At 46.8% G+C, this 26,794-nt stretch overlaps 5 protein-coding genes across 5 annotated transcripts; 3 read left to right on the top strand and 2 right to left on the bottom strand.

The window, feature by feature from the left end:
- Positions 1-10,282: 10,282 nt before the first annotated feature.
- Positions 10,283-12,231, top strand: EURHEDRAFT_508662 (putative MFS sugar transporter; the record flags this gene model as incomplete). The annotated part of the gene is made up of 6 exons (XM_040785898.1): positions 10,283-10,676; positions 10,744-10,833; positions 10,883-11,292; positions 11,350-11,541; positions 11,594-11,688; positions 11,756-12,231. 6 exons carry the CDS (start codon positions 10,283-10,285, stop codon positions 12,195-12,197), a joined length of 1,623 nt encoding a protein of 540 aa, XP_040635095.1. The 3' UTR covers positions 12,198-12,231.
- Positions 12,232-12,459: 228 nt separating this feature from the next.
- EURHEDRAFT_487087 (ABC transporter ATP-binding protein) lies at positions 12,460-16,969 on the bottom strand (the record flags this gene model as incomplete). Its single annotated transcript, XM_040785576.1, has 7 exons — positions 12,460-13,071; positions 13,128-13,243; positions 13,294-15,261; positions 15,325-15,879; positions 15,953-16,527; positions 16,589-16,703; positions 16,757-16,969. 7 exons carry the CDS (start codon positions 16,967-16,969, stop codon positions 12,831-12,833), a joined length of 3,783 nt encoding a protein of 1,260 aa, XP_040635096.1. The 3' UTR covers positions 12,460-12,830.
- Positions 16,970-17,273: 304 nt separating this feature from the next.
- Positions 17,274-21,646, bottom strand: EURHEDRAFT_533682 (squalene cyclase). The gene is made up of 3 exons (XM_040787258.1): positions 19,722-21,646; positions 18,696-18,929; positions 17,274-18,637 (listed from the first exon to the last, which is right to left on the bottom strand). Exons 1-3 carry the CDS (start codon positions 21,630-21,632, stop codon positions 17,333-17,335), a joined length of 3,450 nt encoding a protein of 1,149 aa, XP_040635097.1. The 5' UTR covers positions 21,633-21,646; the 3' UTR covers positions 17,274-17,332.
- A 951-nt stretch (positions 21,647-22,597) lies between these two features.
- On the top strand, positions 22,598-24,162 carry EURHEDRAFT_389577 (cytochrome P450; the record flags this gene model as incomplete). Its single annotated transcript, XM_040779787.1, has 6 exons — positions 22,598-22,660; positions 22,716-22,830; positions 22,890-22,990; positions 23,044-23,382; positions 23,646-23,815; positions 23,884-24,162. The coding sequence occupies 6 exons, from the start codon at positions 22,598-22,600 to the stop codon at positions 24,044-24,046; spliced, it is 951 nt and encodes a 316-aa protein (XP_040635098.1). The 3' UTR covers positions 24,047-24,162.
- Positions 24,163-26,316: 2,154 nt separating this feature from the next.
- On the top strand, positions 26,317-26,761 carry EURHEDRAFT_406071 (uncharacterized protein; the record flags this gene model as incomplete). The annotated part of the gene is made up of 2 exons (XM_040780438.1): positions 26,317-26,429; positions 26,470-26,761. 2 exons carry the CDS (start codon positions 26,317-26,319, stop codon positions 26,759-26,761), a joined length of 405 nt encoding a protein of 134 aa, XP_040635099.1.
- Between the last annotated feature and the right edge of the window lie 33 nt (positions 26,762-26,794).

Here is a 26,794-nt window from a genome sequence, read left to right on the forward strand (position 1 = left end):
GTTTTCCTGGCCCTAGTGTGTGGGTAGATGATTGCTAACTGGTGATTGTAGGTGGTAAGCGAGTGTGTTGATATGTTGATGGAGTGGAATTGTGTAAATACATAAAAGTTATGCATCGGAAATAAATACTCTTGCATCCTTTATTTGGCAATTCCCCTAAACAAAGCCCTGTAGAATCATGCATTGGTGTCTGATCTATCCGGACTACTGCATGGTCTGTTTGCATCCAACACATTATCACTGACTATTAACCTCACGTCTAGTAGCTAGTAAATCAAAGGATATTCACTTTCTCAGTCAATCGAAATTTCCAGCTACATTTTCTCTTCATTCAATATACTTCTTTATACCGTATACACGAACGTCCTTAAACTTCATCATCTTCGTCTCCGTATATACCAACTTCATCTTTTTTGCACTTTTTATAAATACAAACTTCTTTTTTTGAAGAACTATATATCACTTATAATCTGTATTTGCTTCCCATCATCTAAGTCGGCGTTGCTCTGACCATATAAGCTTCTGGATATGATAAAGAGCATCAAGCTTTCTGGGAGTGCCATCTCACCAGGACAAATGGTGCCTGTTCCTGTCCACAAGGTCAATACCCAAACTGCATTCACTCCCTTATCATCCATAGTTTCCGGAAGTGAAATGAAGTTAAACCATCAGGAGCGACAGCGAGGGCTCGCAAAGTCTAAAGACCAACGGAATGCTTTTTCCCTCGGTACGGTGTTCAGAAATACCTACAACATCTAATTCACATCCATGGCACCAGAACCAACCATCACTATGGAACTCGACCTACCGTATGGTTGCGGAACTACCAACTGGAACGAGGCTGGAAGATTTCACGGTGCGTTGATGTAATAGTGGCCGCTGGTAAGCGCGAGAAACTATACCAGGTAGGCAGGCGTGGTTCTATTCTGTGAGTATCTCTCCTTTCTCTAAAGAGCATTCGATAATAACGTTCCCTCGACCATGCCAGAGCCCTACGCTCTTTGTATCGGGCATCAAATGATTTCATTCGAAGGCCCCGATTTTCAACGCATCTCATAGATTCCACACGTACCCAATGTTGCTACGGAATGGTTCGCTACCTGGTTAAATGCTCTTGGCCACTAACATTCGTTGCCAATAATTTGCACACTATGGTCATAAAAAGATCCAAATATCAGCACGATTGGTATTCCTTTTTGTCGACCAAGCCTCTCCTGAAACGCTTTTTGCTCCCGACGAAGATGATCGATGAAGACAAGAGAAGCACAAATGCAAAGCACAATAAGCAAAAGAGAGGGATTTTGAGCTGACGGCATCTACGAAGACGTGCGCAGAGCGGCCAAAAACTTTCTTTGGGTGTGATGAATAAAATATCCGATGACGATATACGCCGAATTTTATGCTGTTAGTATATTCCCATTAAAGGATCGATGATATGATGCTAGAATAGCGATGCGAATATAAACGCCTCATATAGTTCCCTTTTCCATTGTACTGGTCAGTGGAGAAGATGTGAGTTGCATGCTCAACAGCTATTACCTACATTAAACGCCAATATCGAGATCAAACCTTTTTGGAAAAGTTTAACATCATTTCCAACAAATGTCATAGCCCTGCGCTGGGTGCAACAAACATTGACTGCCTTCGGAAATGACAATGAAAGAAATTGCCAGGGCTTTGGAAAGGCATTCAAAGTGGCATGGAAGAGCCCAAGTGGAAGCCAGAGGAAAACGTGGTTGCCAAACCGCTAGACCAGGCCCAGTTTTACAAGTTCTGGCTACATCGCAGTCTTGACCGGTTCGCCGTACAACGCTTTTGTTTATTTCGCTTTGGGAGTTGCTGGTCTGATGCCATATGGTCAAGGGCTCTTGACCATTGGCCATCATGCACCATGAACCCTGCGTCATGGTCATGGGGCTGGGCCTGGGTTTGGAAAGAAAGCGTACATTGACGATATGGCACACGAAATGGGTTCCAAGCTTGGAACATGTTCCATAAAAGGACGCTCATGGGGAGAGCGGATTTTGGAAGTAAATGTTTCTACTTCCATCCATGCACAGAGCATTGCTTGTTTATAGTTATCTCTAGTATGCGTGTGATGAGAATAACATTCTCATACTAGAATCAGAAACCCAAGAGGAATTGGACAAGTAGGTACTTTCCTTGCATGGATTATATGTTAGTATCCCATTCCGTTCGAACTGAATACGATACTTAATACTATGCAGATATATAACAGCGATACTCACACCACATTCTGTGCAGAGCTTGAGGCGTTCTCGACATTGTCGACGGCTGTTGTCTCCTTACATGCTATTTGAATGACTTTGTAGCTCCCTCGATTATCAATTATCGACAAGTTTCGTCCTTTAGGGGGAATTTGATATCGATGTGACAACCATGTCGACGAGAACACATCATGAAATGTGGGCTATGTACTTGGCTATGGAATTGTTGATTCGACGATTCTGCGTAATTGTGGCTCCGAAACTACCTTTGTCCATGTCGTCGTCAATGCACACAACGCCCAAAGCTTTGGCCGCGTCTCTTAGTGACCGTGAGCGGGCAAACGCCACTGAAGATGAGGGAATGAAAAACAAAGCTACCAATACGGTGCCCGTTAACATGCTCGTGAGCACGCTCGACAACATGTCTTCTTCGACTGTCTGCACAGAACCCACCAGTGTGGTTATAGAATATTAACAACCTACAAGCAGATGGTGCGCGTGCGGCGCGTCTCTAGCCACATCGCTTGAGGCATCGCCCGTACTTATCACAACCAAGACTTCCATCTTGCCCCATCACGTCTCTTAGCGTCCACGAGGCCATCTTGTACATAACTGACTTGGCAGGAAATGGAAACAGAGACTCAAGGTATACGTAAAAGCTAGAGATGGCTTGGTGAGTAATCGCCAACATTCCAGGGAGCTTACCTTACCCTATTCTGACCAACTATATTAGGCCAATAGGTCATGGATTTTTGAAGTGGGTATCAGGGCCTATGGTCTCATATTTTATTGAATTTATGGCAGACAGGGAGAGGTGATGGACTGACGATTAACTTCACGATGTGGTAACTGGCCGTGTTTGCCAATGAAAGAGGTCATCAGGCTCAACATTTGGTCCCGCTATGGTCGTCTGCTTTGGTGCCATTGCAAGGTGCCGAGGAAGGCGACAGGTTTTAATGCATTACAAGTTGCATTTGCAGGAATGAACGAAGCTGCCTGCATGCTATTGTCATTATTTATCAATTCGTCGATACAGAGACGCGATATTTGTGCTCGTCTTGACAAAGAGGCATAAGCTGGGGACATTATGAAGTGACGGGATGAACTGAGGGCCTGTTTTTTCTCGTGTTCGCCCATCATGGAAGCATTGTCAGAATATTGCGACCAAAAACCCCCAGGATGATTGTCGCAGACCAGTACTTCCCAAAGGATATTGCACACATAGGGACTGAGGACTCAAAGATAAAAATCAATTGCACAATATAAGTTCTGGCTGGAATCCCGGTACTCCGGCCGCCATGTCTTGTCGAACGGTTGACGCATGCACTCGTCTGGCTCACTCGATATGTGAATACAGCAGCATACTCTCATTCCCGCTGTCTGCAAGACACATACATCTGAGGTATTTCCGGTTAATTATAAGTGTGTCCTACGGGGAAGCTTTTAATTATAGCTTCCCGACCATATTGATATGTGAAAAATACATCTTGCTACAACGAACCACCACGTGGTTCGGCCACTGGTACATATCACAAGTCTTCGAGCAGACTGGACTGGAAATGACCGGGATTTGCCAGATCGCGAGGCCCCGATTAGTGGTTTGCGAAGAGCCACGATCTGCTCTGGTTTGCGTTGGCCATGCCATAACCCGTCACCTGATGTTGTTTATGAACCTGCATGTCCACGATGCGCTTTTATCATTTTACCTCTGCTCATGATCCAACACTTTGAAAAGAAAACACAACTCCATTGTGCTGCTTGGGCTTTCAGAATGTTGGATGAAAGGCCATATTCTGCCCACTGAATGACTTTTGAAGAGTCTACGGGAGAGGTTTGTGGCTGACAAAGTGAGTTAAAAATCCACGTGGGCTTCATTACTTGATGGCTATTTCAAGCACGCCTTGTGTACGATGGTATTTTCATAATATTTCACACAAGCTCGGAACTGAGGGGAACATACTTTGCTAGGCTCATCCATCGATACAATTGTGTATCATAGTTGTAATGAAGATGGACAATGTTGTAAGTACACTCACCACAGATTTACTGTTCTTTGTAGCACTAACTTTGAGCAGAGGGTGCTTGATACTTCGCATTGAAGGCTGCAAGTGAATTGACATGACATAGAATGGATTACCACAATAAGGGATATTGCGCCAACTTTACCGTCATTATATATGGACTAGACACCTTGTGCATGCCTAGTCAATCTGCCTTGTCCTTGACTATGCTCAAGTAGCAGACACCGCGTGCAAAAGCTGTTGGGTGATAGAGCAAATAAAGCCGATTTGTGATGTTCAGCAGTATGAAACGCGCGATGATATATTTGGTTTATTGTCACTCAACGATACTCAACCGTGAAGTAGCAGAGATGCTAAGACAAGCTAGAGTGTTTGCTTTACTGATAAAAACATAAGGTCTATTTGCAATGCCCAAGACCGATGTTATTTTGACACCATATCTAGGATGCGTGTGGTAAATATACGGTAGCCAGTTACGCCTCAACAATGTGCTTTGATCAGCAGTACCCACGTCGTGTGCTACTGCTAGGGACTATAACATCTAAACACTCTACACGCCTCGCTCGCGGTTGTGTAAATCTATCAAAGCGAGATATGAGAAATAGGAACAGGATCCAACTTGCTATGGCCCAGACTTGTCAGCCACGGCCACAGATAAAATCTCTTCTTGTCCACCAGGTTTGTGGCCGGATCTAACGCTCCCTCACATTTTTTCAATGGCTGGTGCAACCAATCCCAACAGTCTCAGCCACCCCATCTACCCTGGGCATTTTGGAAAAGCAAAATGAAAACAAGATTGCCGAGATTGGTCTAGCATATACCGCTACTTTCCCACAGTCAGGGGCTACCTTAGCCCAGAGGAAATTAATGAGGAAAGGAACGTGATGACCTTGAAGGACGACCTTCACACCTTGTTTGGAGTGCCCTAGGTAGCTCGAGACCCAGCCAGCCCCCTCAGAAAGCTAAACAAATTTTCGGTCTCTAATCTCCGTCAGGAGTATGAGGCAACCGTGGGCGTTGATACCAATGGGATTGTGAAGATTACAAACCATAACGCCAGATACAACCTTCTGAGCTCAACCCTCCTAGGTACGCATGCGACTATTGCAAAGATTTTGCATGCCATCAGATAATTGGCTCGGTCAGTGGTAACACAAATTGTCTACATTCTCAGCCATCATAGATTCTGGAGCGATTTGATATTGTCGATATCTGCGTTGATGTGCGCAAATAAAGATGTTTTGCTAGGTGTCATTTGATACACAATATCGTGCATTGCAGCCAAGAGCACCAAAAGAATGATATTACGGAATTGCTAGCCTCCCAACCAACGCTGTCCCGGACAAGCATTTGGTGAGATGCATTGTTCCTATACACCATTTATTGTACGAACGCTGATATTTGATGAAGCCGAGACGCACAACGGAGATTAACCCAAATATGCCATTGCTGAAGTGAGACACCCTCCCAGCCCGTTCTAACAATGGTAACATGCACGTCAGCGACGATCTGTAGGTATCTTGGCGTCGTGAAGATACCGAGCAGAGGTTACGTGTGGCAGCCTTCACTAGTTGACACACATCTCAAAAGCTGCGAGCATGTCTCAGCTACGCTCATCTGTGCCCTGGCTTTATACTAGAGAGAAACCATCTCACATTTTAGTCATAATGCGCAACCAGACAGAGTGCGACGTGCAGACGACACAATCTTGAATTTTCAGACCAAGCAGCAGCAAGTATCGTGTTAAATATTACCTCAAACAACGAGTGGGAAACCCCTGGATCCGTGGAACTAGGTCTCTAACATACACATCAACAACAGAGTGTTGTTGTGGTCTCGATCTGTAGGGACCTACCAATCCCGATTTTTGCAGTACCTTGCACTCGAACGCGGAATGTCCAGCGGACAAGTGAACTTGCAAGACGGGTATGGATGATCCAGAGTCAAGGTTAGCTTTGCTTCGAGGCAGCGGCCCACGAAATATAGCACCTGGTGATTATATAGAACCTCGGCAATCATGATATTTTTAGAGACCGAGTGACTTGGAATAATGCGGTCGGCTGGGCGTTCATTGACGATTCAAACAACACGTATTCTACCAGCATAACTTGGCAACCAACCGCGATGTGGATAGCTTTAGAATTTCCTGCTCATGTTTTAAACTGAGGTTCTCATCCTACAGGCCGGCTTTCAAAGTTATCACTTCGACCAATGTCCATATGTAACAGATGGGACATTAATGAGGTATTATACGGACTGAGCATCACCAAAGTCCCCCAAATGGCACTATAGCCAGTCTTTTCTTGCAACTTCCAAGGGTTCCGGAAACTTGAGCCTGCCAAAAAAGCCAAATTTGCATCTGTTGTATGATACTCTCTTCCAAATTTCCATCCAGTTGGCCGATTGCAAGTTTTAAGCACATTCAAAGCCCTAACAGTGTTACAAGGACCATACGGACATCTGCTTCGTATTCATCCCTGCCTCCAGCCGGCACAAGTGATACAAAAAAGATCGATTACTGTGATGGGTTGTGGCTTCGAAACCAGACCATGACCAATTTAACTGATTCTATGTCTTCATACTATCGCCTCAGATTGTTCTCTAAATACCCTATGCGGAAGATTCCGTTGTTCTTGGATGTCGAGGTGGAGTAACCTCTGGGCAGTTACCACGAAGCCATAATACAAATCTTCACTGTACGTACAAAAACGCAAGCTTCGGTACAATAAAGCAAGTCGACTCAGCTCAGCACAAAATAAACAAAGGGGTACTAAGCATTATGTCGGTTGATATCGAATGGCCTGCGGTTAGTTAGGAAGACTACAAAATCCATCGCACTAGCTATGCATTTCCAACTGCTGTTCTCCTTTGGTTGTGCATAAGACGGCAATTCTGTGATCGCCCAAATATAGTCAGCCTCACCTCAGGCCTTGTAGAAGAGTTCAGGTGCTTCAACGGTTTTGTTTGTTAATTAGTTGAATCAAGGATATAGAGTGGACCAATTCCCACGATGAACGACACAACCTCTGGTACATGAGGATGCTGGCATCATTCTCTGGACTTTTTCGATTAATTTCCACACCTGAAATTTCGATTAGTTGTTCTCTGGAGTCGACACAATCCGGTTTTTATGCTGGGTTGGGACCCTTCATAGATGATAATGTGAAATCCAACATCAACACTGCTTTAATTCCTTTCGCATTTATTAAAGAAGACGATTTCAAGATGTTACTATATTATCCTTCTGAGAAGTCATATTTGTCAGGCTTCAAAAAGAATTATACAATGTCTCTATCGCAAAAGTCCTCCATTAAACTCTGTTAAAACTCCAAACAACGACCTGGGGACACACTCTGAACACATTCATAATGAAGACATGTCCTGTCTGCTCACAAAAACCCCCAACCGCGTAAAAACTGACTCATTGTTCATAAATGACCCATGATAGCCCCATGAGCTCACGGCCCGATCTCGAGCCAAATCAATATATCCCACTAGCACCAATCGTCGGGGGTGACATCGGCGCTGCAGTAGCACTTGCCGCCGGTGCAGGAGCCCATTCCACCGGAGCACTGGGTTTACGAAATCCACATTAGTAATACTTAAACATGTCTGAGGTATACCGTTAAATTATACTGCAACATGCGTCTAAATCGGCTGAAGGACAGTCATGGGCAATCTTGTTGTTGTGAACAGAGCGAGGGATAGCAGTTGCATAGCTAACATCGAGAACAAGCGGGATAAAGGCAAGAGTGAGCCTCATCTTGGTAATAGTGATTTAAATTGATTTTGGGAAGGAAGATTTCAATGTTAGAAGCTGAAGTTGAAATTGGAGTTAGATGACTTTTAAGAGGATCTTTCCTTGAATTTATAGCTCTCGCTCCCAACACTTTAAAAATGCCTCATAGTATTCAAACGTTATCACATAAAGCCTGCCTAGGTCGGCAAGAAGTGAGGAGGAGGATGAGTCTACGGTAATCACCTAGAGGCCGCTATATACAACCTTGATGACCTAGATGGTCGAACTTTTTTTCTTGGAAGCTCTGCCACACTATATGGGTGGATGCATCATTGCGCAGGTATACGGAGATGTGTTGGAGAAAGTCAGCAATTGATAGGCTACGGCTGGTTTCGTATTTACTAGTCATCTGCATTGGGTTGCTGAACAGCACTATCCTGAATTATTTCCTAGGAGTTTATGGCGTCACAGCATGGGGGAACTGTCGGATTATGGATACGATATATGTCGTTTTTTTTAAGGAGAGAATAATGTTTTTACGCCTTGGATATACCTATTAGGCTCAGCCTGCATGTGTCTTGTGTGTATGTACTGTCAGGGCGTTTGATGCATGTTCAAATAACGGCACAAAACAGGGAACAGACTGCAAGCTTTCAACCCCTGGAAGGATCGTTATCTCCTGAATCCACCAGAATATTGCTTTCATAATAAGACCGCTTATTAGGGAGAGTAACAACAGAATCTCACTTGCTCCAATGCGTATCATTGGACCAGGTAGGTATACTTCCTAGTTGGCCCTAATTCTTTCAGCCTCTACCTGGACACTCCACCCATTGGCCAATCCAGGCAGTCTGCATATTCCTGCTTCTGATCTGCACCAGTTAGTCAGCTTCGCCGGTATTGCCTCATATTTGAGCGCTACAAATATAACGTACAGGTGCAGAATCCTCAGTGATGTCCACATTCGTAAAGTGGCTGTCGCACATCTGTTAGCTTTGTACACAACAATCCCAGACGGGCCAAAAGACTAGCTTAAAGGCACGTACAGCACTTGGAGAGATATATATGGAGTGTTGAAAAATGAATATCCAGATATCCCGTCTAAGGTGACAACCGATACTCCTGCCAATTGATACGAACAGAGCTAAGGGCAAATACGAATGCAGCGTGACGAACACCTGCACGATCTACCGAAAATCGAAGAATATCGGGTCCAGCAAGGCGGAGTGTGTAGACCTGAGCCCACGACGAAGTTCGATCAGGAAAATGCTCCGGCCATGACGTTCCGTCTCCTTCTTTCAGTCGTCCGATGAGTACAATCGCGGCTTTCCCGAAACAGTGGCTGAATATACAACTCCACTTCGATCGATCAACATTCGCCCAGTGACCAGGTTGTGGCGCTAAGGCGAAGAAATAAACCGGGGTTTACCCATCGGATTGGATGGTAATAATGGCACACCCCGGAATGTTTTTGTTTTCAGGTAACAATGTGTGGAGTTATATGCAGGCATAACCATGACTAAGGAGTGCACAATATTGTTATGTGTTCCCGTGCTCTTAACAAAATGGGAATTGATAACTATTGGGTGATTACTGTCCAAATTCCGTCGGGAGCAACTAGCTTCAATGTATGTACATTAAAACCTGCGGTGTGGCGGACTAAGGCCGCGATGCCACGGAAACTAGACGCTTTCAGGGTTATGGACATGTACGTCCCAACCTGGTGTATTTGTTAGCCAAGAAAAAAGAAGAAAAGGGTAAAGACGGTGTCTACCATGTTTCCGTCGAGAGCACTTGACTGCTGTTTACCGAGGGGAAGTTGACAGGATTCCGGACGAAAAAAGCTGGCTGTTGAAGTCATTGTCAGATTCTTTCCCATGGAAAGGATCCTGTTAAACCATCCCTGGGCAATCTTGGAATCCTCAGAGAGCACGTTGGTGGTCAATCTATGGCTATAATTTGTCTTGATCTCGTCATGGCGCTTGATGAAGCGATTTACCGATTGACTCTAGTAAGCTTTTGACATACAATAGAGGCCATATCAAGCAAGGAGTCAAGGCAAAATCAAACAGGTCATCACAACTCATTGTTACACATAGTCGATGACAATGATCCTTGCGCGTGGGTGAAATTGCCCGCTCATTTACATTTTGGACATGTACCAGAATGTAGACATTAGAATAAGGTCACACGGTCAGCAATGTATCAAAATGCTGAAAAATCTAATTTACCGCTCACCTTTCTGTTGTTGGCTATACAAATGGCGTGAAATTCGACATTCCTTATTCTTCGACATGGGCTACACCACCCTATGGAGGCGGCTTTCGTCGCACCAGCTCAATATCATAATCCAGATTTTCTCCCTCATCTCCATATTCTTCGAGGGATATGACCAAGGCGTCATGGGAGGCGTCAACGCCTCGCCCACCTATATCACCGAGGTTGGCATTGGCACTTCCGGTGGCACCGTGATCGACATGACGCATCAAGGGGGCTTGGTCAGTATATATTATTTGGGATGCATCTTCGGCTGTTTTGTGGGCGGCTGGCTGGCTGATCGACTTGGTCGCATCAATGGCCTTTTCATTGGGTCAATTTTCGCTCTCGTGGGAGGTGCCTTACAGGCCGCTATCCAAAGCTCGGATTTCATGCTGGTAGCGAGAGTCATAACGGGAATCGGTACAGGAGGTAAGTAGGTGTTTGTCAAAATGGATGCGCGTGGCCGGCCGAGTTCTGACTCTTTTTGTGTATACAGCCTTGACGGGAATCGTCCCAGTGCTAGTATCAGAAACCTCCTCCGCCAATCATCGGGGAGGGTTTTTGGGTTATGTCTTCATCGCAAACTGTCAGCATAGCCTCCCTCATTAATTGAATCGTATACTGACAGCCAGCAGACTTTGGGATCTCGGTCGCCTACTGGCTGTCTTTCGGTCTGGCATTCATCAATAACGGCTATTCGGACGTCAGATGGCGCTTCTTACTTGCTTTTCAGTGCATTCCGGCCATTATCCTTGTTCTTTTTGTCAAGATGCTTCCAGATAGTCCTCGATATCTTGCCTCAGTAGGACGCAATGATGAAGCTCTCGAGTTACTGACTCTTATTCGAGGCCACAAAACGACTCCCGAGGAGTTGGAACATGAATATCTTGAGATTATCGCCACCGCAAGAGACAGCAAAAAAAGCTCTCCCATTCAATTTGCCAAGATCCTGGTTGGCAAGGAAGGTAGACCGGGGTCGAGCTTAAGCCGACGTGCCTGGCTCTGTCTGTTTCTCCAGATTATGGCATCTTGGACTGGCATCACTGTACATAAGTCTTTCCATGAATGCTTATAGCCAAGCACTTGTTAACAATGCTTCCAGGCGGTAACTGCTTATTCACCCGTCCTTCTCAGCCAGGCTGGATACAGTGAGATTACACAGAATGGCCTTGCAGGGGGGCTAAACACGATTGGCATCATTGGGACAATTATCAGTGCACAGATTGTGGACCGCCTTGGTCGCCGGCCCTGCCTTATGTTCGGGTCGGCAGTTCTATTCACTGTCGAGTTGATTGTAAGTCGAGCAAATATGATCCGATGCATTAAGGCTGATGAGATATGTATAGGCTGGATGTGTATACGAAGGCTCCCTTCATAACCCCGAGAAAGCATCGCAATATGCTCCGGCAGCGGTAGCAATGCTATTCCTTTTCAATTTGGGGTGAGTAAACAGGCCTACATATTCCAAAGCTATCGCGAATCAATTACTCACATAGTGGAATATACAGATATGCCGCGACATGGGGCACTGTAGCGTTTTTGCTGCCAACGGAGATTTTTCCCTCGGACTTGCGTGCCCAAGGTAACGGGTTTGGGATCACTGGGTGGGCAATTGGGGTCGGTATGACCACGCTGGTCAATCCAATCATGTTCGACAATATCAAGAGCCGCAGCTACTTTCTCCTTGCCGGCTTAAACTTGATCTGGATCCCCACAGTATACCTCTTCTACCCCGAGACTCGCAACCGGTCTTTGGAGTCGATTGAAGCCTTGTTCTCCACTTCCAGTCCATTCTATTGGAAGATGGAGCAAGCCTACCAATTCCGTGGCAATGTTATTGCTGAGAAGGACATCAATAAGGTCCCTGGGAAGAGCAAAAGTAAGCATGCTGAATCCCAGGGGCTTTCTCATCAAGAGGCGAAATCAAGTAATAGTATAGTATGCCCGTAGAATGGGCATACTTAATATAGAGAAAAATGTTTCCTTTGCATAAGGATATTGGTGTTTATCCATAAATTTCATTTGAAAAACTAAATAGCAGTTATCATTGTCAGAGCATTTAGTTGTCGCAAGGCAGACTCCGTAGGCTTGGAGCTGGCAATTTGACCATGAACATCGCTATCTATCAGCACCCAAATACAAGTGGCCGTGCTGAAATTCCTTTAATATATTTTGCACTACTTAGATACATTTAAGTGCAGTGTGTCCGCCTCTGCTAAGGAGTTATCGCTCATTCAACGCCCATTCATAGCATACCACACCCCGCAAAAAACACCACTGACGATGGAGAAAAAAGCAGAATAATTTAATACACCTGGTTCCTCCTGAATCTGGGTGTTACTTTTCAATCAGATTTCGACTTTATCACGCAAGAGTCTGACAGAGGTCTCGAACCATTGTCGCCGCATTTTGTACTCCGTTGTCGTACCAGTCTGGATCTCAGCTCAGTGTCCACCATTTCTAGTAACTTGCTTCGAAAGTTGACCTACTGTTACCTGCACATGGCCTCATTCAGGGCAGAGATATACATATTTGCCGTATATGCTTACATAGAATAATATACACACGAGAATCAATACACTATCAAAGATGCTGTAGCATCGCCATCGTCCAGTACTTGCCCCGTTTCTCCATCAGCTCGCTATGTGTTCCTTTCTCTATAATACATCCGTGATCAAAAAGGTAAATCATGTCAGCGTTGGCAATGGTATTCAACCGGTGGGCAATGGCGATGGTCGTTCGTCCTTTCATCGCAGTTTGTAGTGCACCCTGGACCAATTTCTCCGAGGCAACATCCAGGGCAGAGGTAGCCTCATCGAGTAGACTATATGGGACGTTAAGACGATAAACTCAAATGAAGATAGTAGGAAGAAGTCTTACAGAACTCTAGGATTGCGAAGAAGAGCCTTCGCGATGGCCATGCGTTGTCGCTGACCACCAGACAGTGTTGAGCCATTTCCAGAGACGGGGGTGCTCAGATTATGTGGAAGGGATATCTTGTATCCAGTCAGTATAGATGGAGTCAAACCACTAGACCGCAACGTACCACAAAGTCATCCAAGCCAACACTCTCCAACGCCTCCATAATGTCATCATCTGACACTACATGATCATCGCTCTGCAAACACTCTCGTATATCCTCTCCAATGAGGCAGGGGTTCTGATCCACAAGTGCCAGATACCTACAGTAGCTATCCAGGTGATAGGCCTCAATATTATCATTTTCCAGCGTGATCCGGCCAGAATTCGGGGGATAGAAACGCTCCAGCAGATTGATCACAGAGCTTTTACCGCTCCCTGTAGCTCCAACAAGAGCGATGAAGGCGCCAGCTGGCACATCTAGACTGACGTCGTCTAGGGTCAACTGGGACGGACGTGTGGGATAGCTAAACCGCACACATTCCATTGCCATATCCGCTGTAGTAGTAGGAATGGATCTAGTACTAGCCGTCTCATTGGACGATTGCATGACCAAATCCTGGACATACACCTGCAACTTCTGAGCAGCCGCATGAGCGCCGGCAATATCCGGGGCATGCGCAAAAAGGGCCGACGCAGACTGCGACCCCCACACCGTTGCTGCAAAGCAGATGAAGAACTGCCGTATATCATACTCGCCAGTGGCGATGAGATAGACGCCGCCAAACCAGAATACAAATGCAATGCTGAGGATGCGGACTGACGTCGTGCACGCATACATAGCAGCCGACAACACCCAATAGCGAGCCTGTCTATCGTGGTCATACGCCCTGATAAAGGCTTCACTGATGACGGGCTGCAGGTTGAGGATAGTGACTGCTCTGATGGCGGAGAAAGCCTCTTGTGCGACCGTCACCGCATTTACCTGATTTTTGATATGCTTCTGTACCTGTGCAACGGTGTAATACTGTAGAAATCCAGAGACTGTGATGATGGGGATAGTAGCTGTAGCGGCGAGTCCTAGTTTCCACCCAAATGCACAGCCAACGACGATACCGGTAATCAGCATCAAAATGCTCTCAACAACCAGGCCGAGCGAAGTTCCGGAGACCCCATTTATTTTCTGGGTCTCCGATGAGAGGAAGCTCACCAACGCACCAGTTGAATGATCTGGTGTCTCGAAGAAGGTGAGATTCTTCAGAACTAGCGATTTGAACAGGGATGAGCGAGCGCGAAGATTGAGCTCCGACGCAGAGACAGCAAAGCAGTATCCTCGTATACAATAAACCACGAAGACCACGATTCCGTAAACAAAATATATCAAGGCCCAAAAGTGAGCCGTATGACTGGCTGTGCTTAATTGAGGGTTAATGATAGATATGATCCCATTGCCGAAGAAAATGGCTTGTATGGGGTATGTCATGCCCGCAAGGATGCTGAAGATAATCCCGGCGATGATATAGTACGCCTCGGGCTTATTAAGAGACCAGACAAATTTGATACTGTTCCTGATGTTGGATGGTGAAGATGTATTGTCGGGAATTTTAGTGACAACAGGGCTGACTAGAATCTCATCCACCGGCACCTTGGGTGTCCTGGCTGGAGAATTGAGTTGGCTGCGTGCTTTCCCGTCCTGCTCGTGATGACCATAGAATCCATTACTAGACCAAGGCGCCTGCTGCTTGATCAGTTTCTGGTAAATGGCGGACTGGGATAATAGCTTTTCATGAGACCCTTGGGCTAGGACCTGGCCGTCTTTGAGTATGATAATCTTGTCTGCGTTTTGAACGGTCGACAGCCTGTGGGCAATCACGACGGTCGATCGTCCGACCATGGCATGATTGAGAGCCTCTTGTACCTCCTTTTCACACTCACTGTCTAGCGCAGCCGTGGCCTCGTCAAGCAATAATATCGTGGGCCGACATACAACTGCGCGAGCGATAGCGAGTCGTTGCCGCTGACCACCAGATAGATCCAATCCGTTAGCGCCGATTATCGTGTCATACCCGTGGGGAAGACCTAGGATGAAAGAATGGATCTGGGCTGTTTCGGCTGCCTGGATCACCAGGTGTCTCACAGAAGATGTGTCCTGGTCCTGGCAGACCAGTGAGTAAACGAGGCGGCCAAGGTGCGGTTACCAGAAAAGTTCTTTACATACCTCAGTAGCAGATCTAGGGAGCCCGTATGCAATGTTTTCGTGGATTGATCCGCGAAACAATGCAACCTCCTGATCCACGTAGCCGATTTGTGACCGCAGCCACGAAACGTCCAGCTCTTCGATCGGCTTATCATCCAATGTGATACAACCACTGAGCGGGAGGTACAATCGTTCGAGAAGACCAAATATAGTAGACTTTCCCGACCCAGACGCACCAACCAAGGCTACTGTGGATCCAGCGGGTACGTCGAAGCTGATGTCGTTGAGGATGATCCGCTCCGGTCTTGAAGGGTACGCGAACCTGATGTGCTCGAACCGAATCCGCCCTCGGACGGGACTGACCGTGCTTCCTGTCTCATGCATTGGATTGATGGGCGAGACTCGCTTGATAACCGAAAACACGCGAGCTGCTGCTGCACTGGCCTGAGTGATGGACACTATGAAGGGCAGCACTTGGCAGAGCATGCCGCCAGCGACAGTGGTTGCATAGATAATAGTCAGGGCTTCCGAAATGCTACAGCGACCCTGGCGAAAGAGGTAATCGGCCTGCCAGATCTGTGCGGAAAGAGCAACCGGAAAGTAAATTATCAGTGGAAATCATCAAAGACAAGCATGGTTATCGACATACACCTAACCCGTTGGCCCAGTGCAAGACGGTAAAGGAGCCTCCCACAATCATCCCAAATATCAGCCGTTCTCTAAAGTCCAGAGCGGCCGGAAGCTTCAGGCTATCGTGGTACTTGCGCGAGAAGCGCCCCTGGCTCCTGAAGGAGATGACGCTTCTCATCGCACCGAGGACTTCTTGGGCCAAATTGTTGGCTTTTACGTACTGAGACTCATACCACTGCTGGGTTTGGCTCAACCAAAAGCCTAAAACCCCCACCAGTAGGAGAAGAGCGATTGGTTGGGAGAACATGATGCCTGCAAAAGGACGATTCCTGATGAACGCGATTACAATCGCAACTACGAAACCCGACACGCCCGAGAGAATGAAGGCCACTCTCTGTGATATGCCCCCTTGTATAAGTTTTATATCGGTGTCTATATGGGAAATGAGTTGTCCGGTGCCGATAATATCGAAGTAAGCGATATTCTGCTGCAAGACCGAGGCCAGAAGTCGCCGTTGAAGATCCGCGGTGATCGCTTCGCCTACCACATTGAAACCCCAAGTACTAACCAGAGTTGTGGCAAATGAAGCGATTGCTGATCCAGTGCGTCAATCGAGATACTTCCCAGCGCATGATAGAGAGGGAATCCTACATACCTATGTAGACTAAAAAAAGGGTAAGGTGCTTTACCTTGGCCGTAATATCATCAGACCCTCCACGGCCATGCTGGACGGCGTCGATGAATTCATCCACCAGAGCTCCGAAGACAACCTTTGATGAGAGTAAGTTTATTTGGTTACCAGGGCACGAAGAATGAGACTTACCGTCACGAGAGGCATGGCCGCACCAGCAATGACGGCGCAGCACGCCGAGACCAGCAACGCGCATCGCTGCGATACGGTTGTAAAGCTATAGACAGAGAGAAAATTTGTACTTTTCGGCTCGACATGGACCTGGGATTCAATGATCTCTAGTGAAGTGGAAGAAGCACCAGCAGTCCGCTGAATGTCCTGGAGCAAAATGTCTTGGGCCGACATGCTTCTTGCCCGTTTCTCTCTGGTAATCCCAACCACGCCTATTCGATGGCGATGTACAGGGCCTGTTAAAATAAATCATTTTTATGTGAACCCTTCGGTGAGCGAATTAAATTATCTGACTAGACAGCTTGCCTATCGGTTGTGACCGGAATGTATCATATGCAGGGGGTTGCAACAATTCTTGGAATGGACAGAAACGATTACCCACCCGCTAGTACATGCAAAAAGAAAACATCCATAGCTAGCTGGGATGCGTCAGCTTGCTTGAAACCAGCCTGGAAGGGGTGGACGTGTTATTTGTATTAGGGGATCATGGTATTGAGATTGAATTGGAGTCGTGGTCCACCTGTCTAATGAACGAATCTACTCTTCACATTTAACACTTTGAATGGACTCGCTTTGAAGCCTCCTAACATAGTCTTCCAAATTTGCCAGCTGCCGATAGATTGCTGGCCAGGCCTCGGCTCGCACACTCGACGTCAACCACCAATCCCCCGCGGAGTCTTTCCCTACGACTCGAAAGACATTCCGTGTTGGGTATTTCACACTGTGTTCAATTATATTGATATAGGATGGTTGGCCAAGCCCATAAGACCGGCCTCTCAGAGGCACCCCTGGGGTCACCACAGCCGCTGAAAAGTCCACCTCAAAGAACCTCGCTTTGTGGAGGTTGCTGCAGGCAAGAAACAAGAGGTCAGATCCACCAAGTAACGGGGCGGTCATTCGGAATGAAGCGCGCTGGATGGCAGCCAGAGCCTGCACCTGCTCCCGGGTGCGATGCTCGAGGAGGGCCCGGCGCGTTTCCATCGCGACCACTCCGATGGGCTCTTGAAGAACCCGGTGCGCCGGAAGCACGGTATAAGACGGGAAAATAGCATTGCCAATGTATATACCACCATCGATAAGCCATTCTGGGAATAAACTGACGGCATTGAAGACGGTCATCATCATAATGGGCCGGTTGAAGGCGGGCCGGAGAGCCGTGACGATGGTCCTCATCCACCATGAGGCCAGGATATCGCCCTCGCTGAGGAATGGAAGCTTAGACACATCACTCTCCTCGGCGAGCTCTCTCCGTGCAGTATCCCTCATGTATTCCACCGCGCCACCAGACAAGCGGATGGCGTGTTCTTCTTCCTTCCGAAACCACAGCAACTCGAACGCGTATCGGATCCCAAATATTATTAGACTGAGGCCTCTGACAAGCCGGTCAAGATAGAGATACTGATTCACTGGTGTGTCCCGACCAAGTGAGGACAAAGGGTCGTGTTCGTAGCTGTGAAATGGAGGCACCTCATTCTCTTTACCATCCAACACCGTGGTCCACGCCTGGAGAAAGCCAGACCGTCCGACGGTGTCCATGAGAGTATGCAGATAAGTCATGGTTAGCAGTGTAGCATCCTGAAATTGCACCACATGGATATGGAGCTGCGGATGGTCCGAGTAGATCCAGTCCTCCAGGACCCGAGGGGAGTCTGCACTACGAACCAAGGGGCCGAATTTTGCGGCAGGAGGCACCCGAAAGACCTGTTTCTGTCCCGTCTTTGGCAGTTGTGAGCCTATAGGGTGGTCGTCAATGTTTACGGTATACTCTGTGGTAGTGAAAACGAACGCCGGGCGTGTCTTATCGTACTGCGCGGGGATGTGGTGTTCCAGCTTTCCATCATTCTACATCTTCGTCAGGGTGCTGAAGTTGGGGACGGATTAGTTGAAAGAAAGGACATACATTCAGTCGTAGACGCGCTCCTAGCTGCCCCCAGTCCCCGATCTCCATCAGACGCTCCAGCGCCGCCCGCAACTTGGGTATGTCCAGCACATCGTCGAAGCGTAAGGTAAAATCATGGGCAAGAGACCGTAGATGCGACAGGTCATCCCAGAAGCGCAGGGGAATGATGCGGTCAGTGGGAACCATTGGCGGTTGACGGCGCCGGAATGTCGCGAAGAGGCCCATGGCAGTAATCTTAGACCGACAGATACGGTTGGGAGAATGATGCCAGAAGGAATCAAATAAGGTACGTAGGTCTCAGGATAGTATAAATCTCACTGCAGCGTAAAGACTCGAGATATGCAGACATTTACAGCCCTGCGTAGTCCGAACAATCCTCCTTTGTAGACAGGAAACATAGTATCATATACGGTTTGTCTTTGGTCTTCTGATTTCTCCTATTTAATGTGCCTTACATGCAATACTAATAAATAGTTTCAATTTATCATGTGACGAGTTGGCACAGAAGGAAGACCGTACTTCCTGCAAGGTAAACTCGCAGGGGGTCAGATCCTTGTCGAGTCGATGCGTCTGGCAATAGCTCGTCCCAATAGCCATTTTCAGGCTAGCTTCTATTGGCAAGTAAGCAGATCAACCTCTCTCTATCACAGCTACCGGTGTGCAGGGTGCCTTGTGCGACCTGCTTCGGGGCTGGACCTGGGATACCAACGACAAAATTTCAATAAAACCAGCTGTAGGAGCTTGTTGCAGCCAAAACCATTAAACTAGCCTCAGCCATCTTCTAATAGTTCCGGGCTAGAATAAAGTGCGATAACAAAAAGCGGACATCGAGTCTCGGGTTATTAAAGGTGAATTTTACTTGAATTCCTCGACCTAGCTTCAGTACACAGCACTTGTTGATCCCGCGCTGCTTTTAACTTCCAAAGGCTTTCTTCCAATTGCTGAAGCAAAACGGCCGAGTGCCATCATGGGAAAGTAATGCGGGTACAAGCAATATTCTTGATAGAAGTGATTGGGGAATCCTACTCCAGTGAACGATCTCTCTGGCCATGAAGCACCATTTGCACCAGCTGAGACTTGCGTTTGAAGAAGATGATGAACCCCACCTGTAATTGCCGGGTGCGTAGGAGGAAGCGATGTAAGCAAAGCCATGAGCGCCCAGGCCGTTTGCGACGGTGTTGATGGCCCCTGGCCTGCTGTGCTAGGGTCTCGATAGGTTTCCAGAGATTCACCCCATCCTCCATCTTGATTCTGGATTGAGATCAGCCAGTCCACCCCTTTTTGTATCCAATCTCCAATGCGAGCGTCTGCAGTGCTTTGGGCAGATTTGTACTCTGCAAGACCGCACACTACGTTGCTTGTTCCATATATGAAATTGACACCCCAGCGGCCGAACCATGCTCCGGTCGTCTCCTGCTTGTTGGCGAGGAACTGCATGGCACAGTCAGCTGACAGCCTCATTGCGTTCTTTATGTCGATAGGGACATATGGCTTCGTGTGTGAATCAAATTTCATCACAAGACCAAACGCCTCCAAAATCCGCGCAGTGACATCTGCCTCAGACGGGTCGCACATGGCTTCCATATCGCTGAACGGTATGCGGTTGAGAAACAACTTGTTGTTTTCACGGTCGAAAGCGCCCCAGCCTCCATCGTTGTTTTGCATGCCCAGTATCCACTCAATGGCACGGAGAACCGCTTCAGAACCAACTGACTGGGGATCTTGTTTCACAAAAGCAAGAACTGCAGCAGCGGTGTCGTCAACATCCGGGGTCCAGACGTTGCAGTATTCGAAACTAAATCCTCCTGGCCTGAGTTTCGGGTTGAGGACCTTCCAGTCGCCTTGTGGTCCCAGAATCTGGCGATCTTTAAGCCACTTGGTTGATTGAAGAACATATTTGCTGTTTCTTGGAAGCCCCGAATCGAGTAGCCCAATTGTCATGAGGATTGTATCCCAGACGGGGGATACACAAGCTTGCATTCGTTGTCCCGTTTGATCGGACCAGATAAACCTTTGCAGACCTTCAAGTCCCCTCTGAACAGGACGAGACTTGATGTCATAACCTTCAAGGACGAGTGCGATTATTGACGCGTGCATTGGAGGGTAGTATCCTGCCCAACTACCATCTTCTTCTTGGTGTTCAAAAAGGAAATCGAGACATTGCTTGCGAGCATATGATCGGCATGGGAAGTTCCGCATTCCATTGACGGCGTGCAAAGCGCCATCAGTTAACGTGCACACCAATGTGACAAAATCCATCCGCCACGGCTTCCATAGACTTGGTGCGTACGGCGCATATTTATTTTCAGGATTGCACCATAGCTCGTCCAGGTACGTGTTATTCTCTGATCTTCCGTTAGGGAGAGCAAAAATAGGCCGGTGATGACTGACGAGCAGCAACGGAACGACCGTCAGTCTTGCCCAAGCTGACATGTTGTAAACGCTAAGCAAAACGGAGGGTGGTAGCAATATCAGCTCCGGAGGCAACTCTGGAACAGCTGCCCAAGGGACAAGACCAAATATGGCTAGAAAAAGGCGAGTAAAGATGCGCACTTGAGCCACTCCGCCTGCGGCAAGTATTGACTTGTTTGCTTTCACCATGGCTGGATGTTGCGGAGAGACACCTAGCAGTTTGAGAGCAAAATATGCCTCCACACTAAATGATACATAGCCAGGCATATCGGGCGCAAGACCCCAAGAGCCGTCCTGATTCTGTTCTGATAGAATCCATGATATCCAGCTTTCCGGTTCGGGTACTTGAAGGCCTAGGGCATGGTGCAGGGTGATGTACTCGGCGGTAATGGAGACATTGGATTTCACCTCACCACACCAGTGCCCATCTTCCCGTACCAGCTCTTTAGTGTAGTTTGCCGCCTGTTGTAAACACCGGCTAACGTCTGCGGCCATCGTGTCCGGCTTTGTATGTTCTGTTGTCATGGAGAGGAGCAATTTCAAGAGGAAAATGGGTTGAATAGACGAGGAAGCAAGTTCAATCAGCGACAGCGGGCTTTTTTGTGTCACTTTTGGTTGCTTTTTCCTTTGTTTCCCAAACCGAATGTGATATGTATAATTTATTTGGTCACCAGACCAGTTGCATGCCTAATGTACCTATATCACACCCCCTTGCAAGTTATGCATACATGCAAGATAGTCAATTCTGTTAATCATATATCCGTGGAATGTCTCCCTTTTAAGCGACTGGTATTGCAAATCAATACGGTGTTCGAGAATTGATCCCCAAGGGTACCTATTAACATCCATTGGCAGTAAAATGTTGTGGGATGCTATCTCGCAAGCAAGCGCCTTCATTGGTTGTGACATCTTTTGGGGGTGCCTTCTACTGACTATAGTTTCCAGGGTTAGCATTATTGTTTATCGACTACTCTTCCACCCTCTGAGATGTGTACCGGGTCCTAGGCTCGCAGCAGCAACAAGCCTTTATCTCCATTACCATGAAGTTGTTGAGCATGGGGGTCTCACCAAGAGTCTGCCCAACCTTCACAAGCTCTACAGTATGTTCTGCGTTCTTGGAAGTTTCAATAGAACTGACTCTCTTTTTCTTTTTTTTTTTTTTTTTTTTTTTTGGCAGAATCCGATATAATTAGAATCGCGCCGAATCACGTACATATAAATGATCCCAGTGTATACAGAAGGTCAGAATCACTTTCCACTGCTGTGGCTGACAATGCTTACTAGAGTGCAGGGTCTACGGTCCAAACTCAGTCTTTCGGAAATGCGGTCATTTCTTCGGCTCTGCTCAGGGCGTACACACCATCGTAACAACAGATGATCCCCGACGCCACCGCGATATGCGGAACTTGGCATCACCTTTGTTCTCACCACGCGGGATGGGCTACTGTTTTGATAGAGGGAGAAATCATATTCAGCAGGTCACAGACTCGATGGCGCGGAAGGGACAAGAATGCGAGCCAGTGGACCTACACAGTTACTTCCAGGCAATGATGGTCTTCTCAGCCCCTGCTGTAGTGTTATTGGGAGTCTGTTGCTGATCGAATACAGACCAATATTGTCGCAGAGACTGTGCTTGACTATCCAAGGCAGCTTGTCAGTTATGACGCGCCTACTTCACGATGGATGGCTGTGCACCACTTCATTAGTCGGTATCGTTGGCTTAGTGAGTGACCTATTAAAAGAAATGGTTTCAAGGATATCGCACTAATTTGAATCCTGTAGTTGGGGACATTCCGTGGCTTGTTCCAATTGGCCTGGGCTTACTCAAAGTATTCCCAGACTGGATTGGTGCAATCAGCGATGGCTTTAAGGACCTATATGAGGTACTTGATACAACCCTGCCTGTCTGAGAGGGAGCCTTGCTAAGTATTGGAAGCACTGCAAGATTGTCGGGAATGAGATCTTGACTACCAGGAAAATAAATGACCGCACACTGTCATCGGCCAAGCGCCAGTCCGTACTGCTCTTGGAGCATCATGACCACATACAAGAACTCACTAGGAACAATACTTCAGAGTTACTACAACAGGCTGCCGTGTTTCTGCTTGCTGGCACATCCCCCTCCATCACGCTAACCGTCGCATGTTTCTACATTCTGAAGTTGGCACACATAAGAGAACAGCTGCGAAATGAATTGGATTCACTGGAACGTAGGACACTGGATGTTTCCGCTCCGCAATTTGACTGGCGGGAGCTTTCTCGGCTGCGTTATCTCGTAAGTGATGATCATTTACATGGTGAGCAAATAAGCATCCGGGGATTGTTAATCTCCTGAATAGGATGCTATCATTAAAGAGAGTCTACGGATTATTCCGCCAATTCCAGGCCTTCTGCCAAGAGTAGTACCTTCTCATGGAATGGACATTAGGCATCATTTTATACCAGGAGGAGTAAGTATGCGTCTGTGCCCTTTGGTTGTCTTGTTCTACTATTTATGGTCTCCGATCTATTTAACCAGACGTTTAACAAGCACAACAGACACGCATCTCCGCAGCACATTTCGTCTTTCATCATAACGAAAACATCTTCCCTGAGCCTGGACACTTTGACCCCGAAAGATGGCTTCACAAGTCTACCGAGGAGCTCCAGACCATGGAGCAATACTTCATGCCATTTAGTAAAGGGTCCAGGGCATGCATTGGGTGGCAGTAAGTCTCATTGAGAGTCATGTTTTCACGTTTTGACAAGATGCTGGGCTAACTCCTTAAATAACCAGGCAGGCATATGTCTACATGTTCACCGCTATAGCCTATATCTTAACTCGGTTTGAAATGAAGCTTATAGGAAACCCGCCAGACAACTTGAACTGGAAAGATCAAACTGGGGCGGTTCCGGTAGCGCCACCTCTTGTTTGGCTCAGGTCAAGGAATCGGACTTGATCGGTACGTATTGGACTGGCATACAGATGCTTTTGATGTCACCTTCAAAGCTGGATTCATATAAAACAGAAGATTTAAAACACTATCTCTTTCTCAATCTACATTAAACCTTATCCATGCATTTACTGGATCCCAAATTGCACCATTAATTCGACTTATCAACCAGAAGCTTTACGACTCACCCCTAAGGAGAAACTTTGAAGAAGCTAAATTACATTTCAAATAACACGGACACTAAACAAATGATATGGTATCATAAATACTAGCTGGTGCTTTCTTCAGAGCTGGGATTGAACAGTATTGTACTTCAAACTTGTTTCTCGCATATGCAAGTGCTAATAATTAACCGACCAAGATACAGTGGGTGCCTTTTTATCAATGGCTGTGCTCTAAAGTCAATATATCAAGCACATCAAGCACCGGTCTCAGACTGAACATACATGCTGTCAGCTCTCATTTTATTCTAAAAGCTGGGTTTCCTGTATATCATTCTCACCTGGGTGACTAGCACTGCTGATGCAATCTTCTGGGGCCTTCCCCGCAACATCTGGTTATAAATCACACACTAACGATCTTTTTAATATCCTAGCCAAGCATTACAGCCCGGAAGTCATCCTAATATTCGACTCGCAGCCATCACATCCCTATATGAAAATACTTTGCAATCAAGTCATAAGGTAAACAATGATAGAAATAGTTGCTGCTGTCCTCTGCTTTGTCTCGCCATATTAAATCCCAATTAAATAATTTGCAATTGTGAGACGGAGAACCCTAAATGTGTTCACAGGGGCGAATTCCAGGGTGGTATTCTATATTTCACGCGGGAGCTGAGTCCAGGGCATCGACTGGGATGGTTTTGTTGCTAGGGCCACGAATATTTGATAAGGGATGTAAAGTCTTCCGGATTGGTAATATTTAGTCTGCTAAGCGTTCAACTACATTCTTTGTAGTAAGCACACAGGAACTCTGGCAGCTTACCTCAATAAAAATATATGCTTCCAGGTGATGTCCACATAATGGCAACATATAAGTGCATTTACTCATTGGGGCTTGAAAGAAGGACATCGCAACACTTGAAGTTTTTTTAGTGAAGCTCCCATGATGAAGCTGGCTCAGGGAGGTACAGAAACCGAGCACATTCACCATTAGGCATAAATAACATTATCCTCATTCTTAAATTAGTTAACTAGTTTTCTATGTTCAAGAATCCCTGGTGATCTCCATCCACTTACCAAGCCTCAAGCGATGCAACATACAACCGTACAAAGTACACATAAATGCCATTAATTTCCACATTGGTGGAGGGAAAATATCTCACCAGTCCGGAAATTGTTTGAATAGTAATTAGTAGCCGTGGAACACTGGTTCCCGGATGGGTAGGGGAAAGAGCGGACCCCAATATTTAATATTATTTCTGAGAAGGCTTCGTTTACACCAAACTACTCAAAACGCCCATAGTTCAATGGTCGATGCTTCTAGTCAAGTGAGGCTCAGCTGAGAGCTGAGCATATAAGATGTAAACCCCATGCATTTCGGCTATAAGCAGCACAAACTATTGAACTATGGGCACTTGGGATAGCTGAATAGATGCACCCTGTAATCACATCGCCGCTCGGCCGCACAGCCGGGCGAAGTAACCTTCTGCCCAAGGCTACGGGGTAGTTTTTCAATTATAAGACAACTGAGCATCCGAAGACTTTAAGTTATAGTAGGGTACTGTATATATACGCGAACTTTTTGATAGCTCGTCCATTGGACCTGTAATCATGTAGCTTAAGAATTGGGTATCAGGGAGTCGATATAGAATTATTGATCAATTCTCACATATGATCTAAAGATTCTTCGCAATGCATTATGCTAAAGGTCCAAGATGCCCACTTCGTCTGGCTTGCAGCTCTATTTTAGCTCGTTGCATTGGCTTTAGCCAGTACCCTTGTGTGTGATCTTCAATTCTGCATGTATAGTTACTTCATCGTGGCTTTATTCGCCTTGGCTCCGCATGTTTGTTGCACCATTACATTCGTTAGCATTTATTTGGAATTCTTGACCGATGAGCTTCGTGCATTCCATCCCTGGCCCCGGGGGTCTTGACAATATAGAATGTCTGTCAGTGAAAGAACATCGTCCTGACAAGAGTATCCGAGGAGAGATATGTCATAGAGTAAAGTGTTTCAGCTCGCTCAACATCAGGCAAGAACACAAGCTCTTTTAGATCGACTTCCATCTCAACATCCGTCGCGGCAATTATTTAGTTTCTTTCGACTCACAAAATGCGTGTGAGCCCCGTCCTCACCACCATGGTGCTTTTGACTATCGGCGCCGTTGCTATTCCCCTCCGATCAGATCATGGTATATTAGTCTCCCAGTTGCCATGGAGGAAGTGGTATCGATGCTGAAGCATCGCCTGGTTATACTGGCAACAGGGTTCAAGATACTAGAGCCAACAACGCCATCGATATAAAAAGCGCGAACGCCCATCATGCGAACCAGGGTTATGCGGGAGTTCTTGCCAATCGTCAAGCTGATGATGGTGATGATGACATTGACGCGGATGGACACGAAGGTGCAGATCACTTCCCTCATAGGACCAAGTGCCAGGAATCAGACCAGGGCTACTTTGGAGATGCAGGTGACTTTGGGATTTATCGCGCCAAGCGTGCTCTGACCGGCACCGACGCTTTGACTGGTTCCAACCGACAGATTGAGGATGGATAGGGGTCATACTACAGTGATGTTAGGTTGGAAGAA

The sequence above is a fragment of the Aspergillus ruber genome (genome assembly GCF_000600275.1).
Source record: "Aspergillus ruber CBS 135680 unplaced genomic scaffold scaffold00035, whole genome shotgun sequence".
Lineage (NCBI taxonomy): Eukaryota > Fungi > Ascomycota > Eurotiomycetes > Eurotiales > Aspergillaceae > Aspergillus > Aspergillus ruber.

Bases quoted from the DNA above. Each gene is read 5' to 3' on its own strand.
- EURHEDRAFT_533682 (XM_040787258.1), bottom strand. From the start codon at position 21,632: ATGACAACAGAACATACAAAGCCGGACACGATGGCCGCAGACGTTAGC. The intron at 18,930-19,721 runs GTAGGATTCCCC...TGTCGGTCTAAG, and splicing joins CAGAGAGATCGTTCACTGGA to ATTACTGCCATGGGCCTCTT. The intron at 18,638-18,695 runs GTATGTCCTTTC...ACGAAGATGTAG, and splicing joins GAGCGCGTCTACGACTGAAT to AATGATGGAAAGCTGGAACA.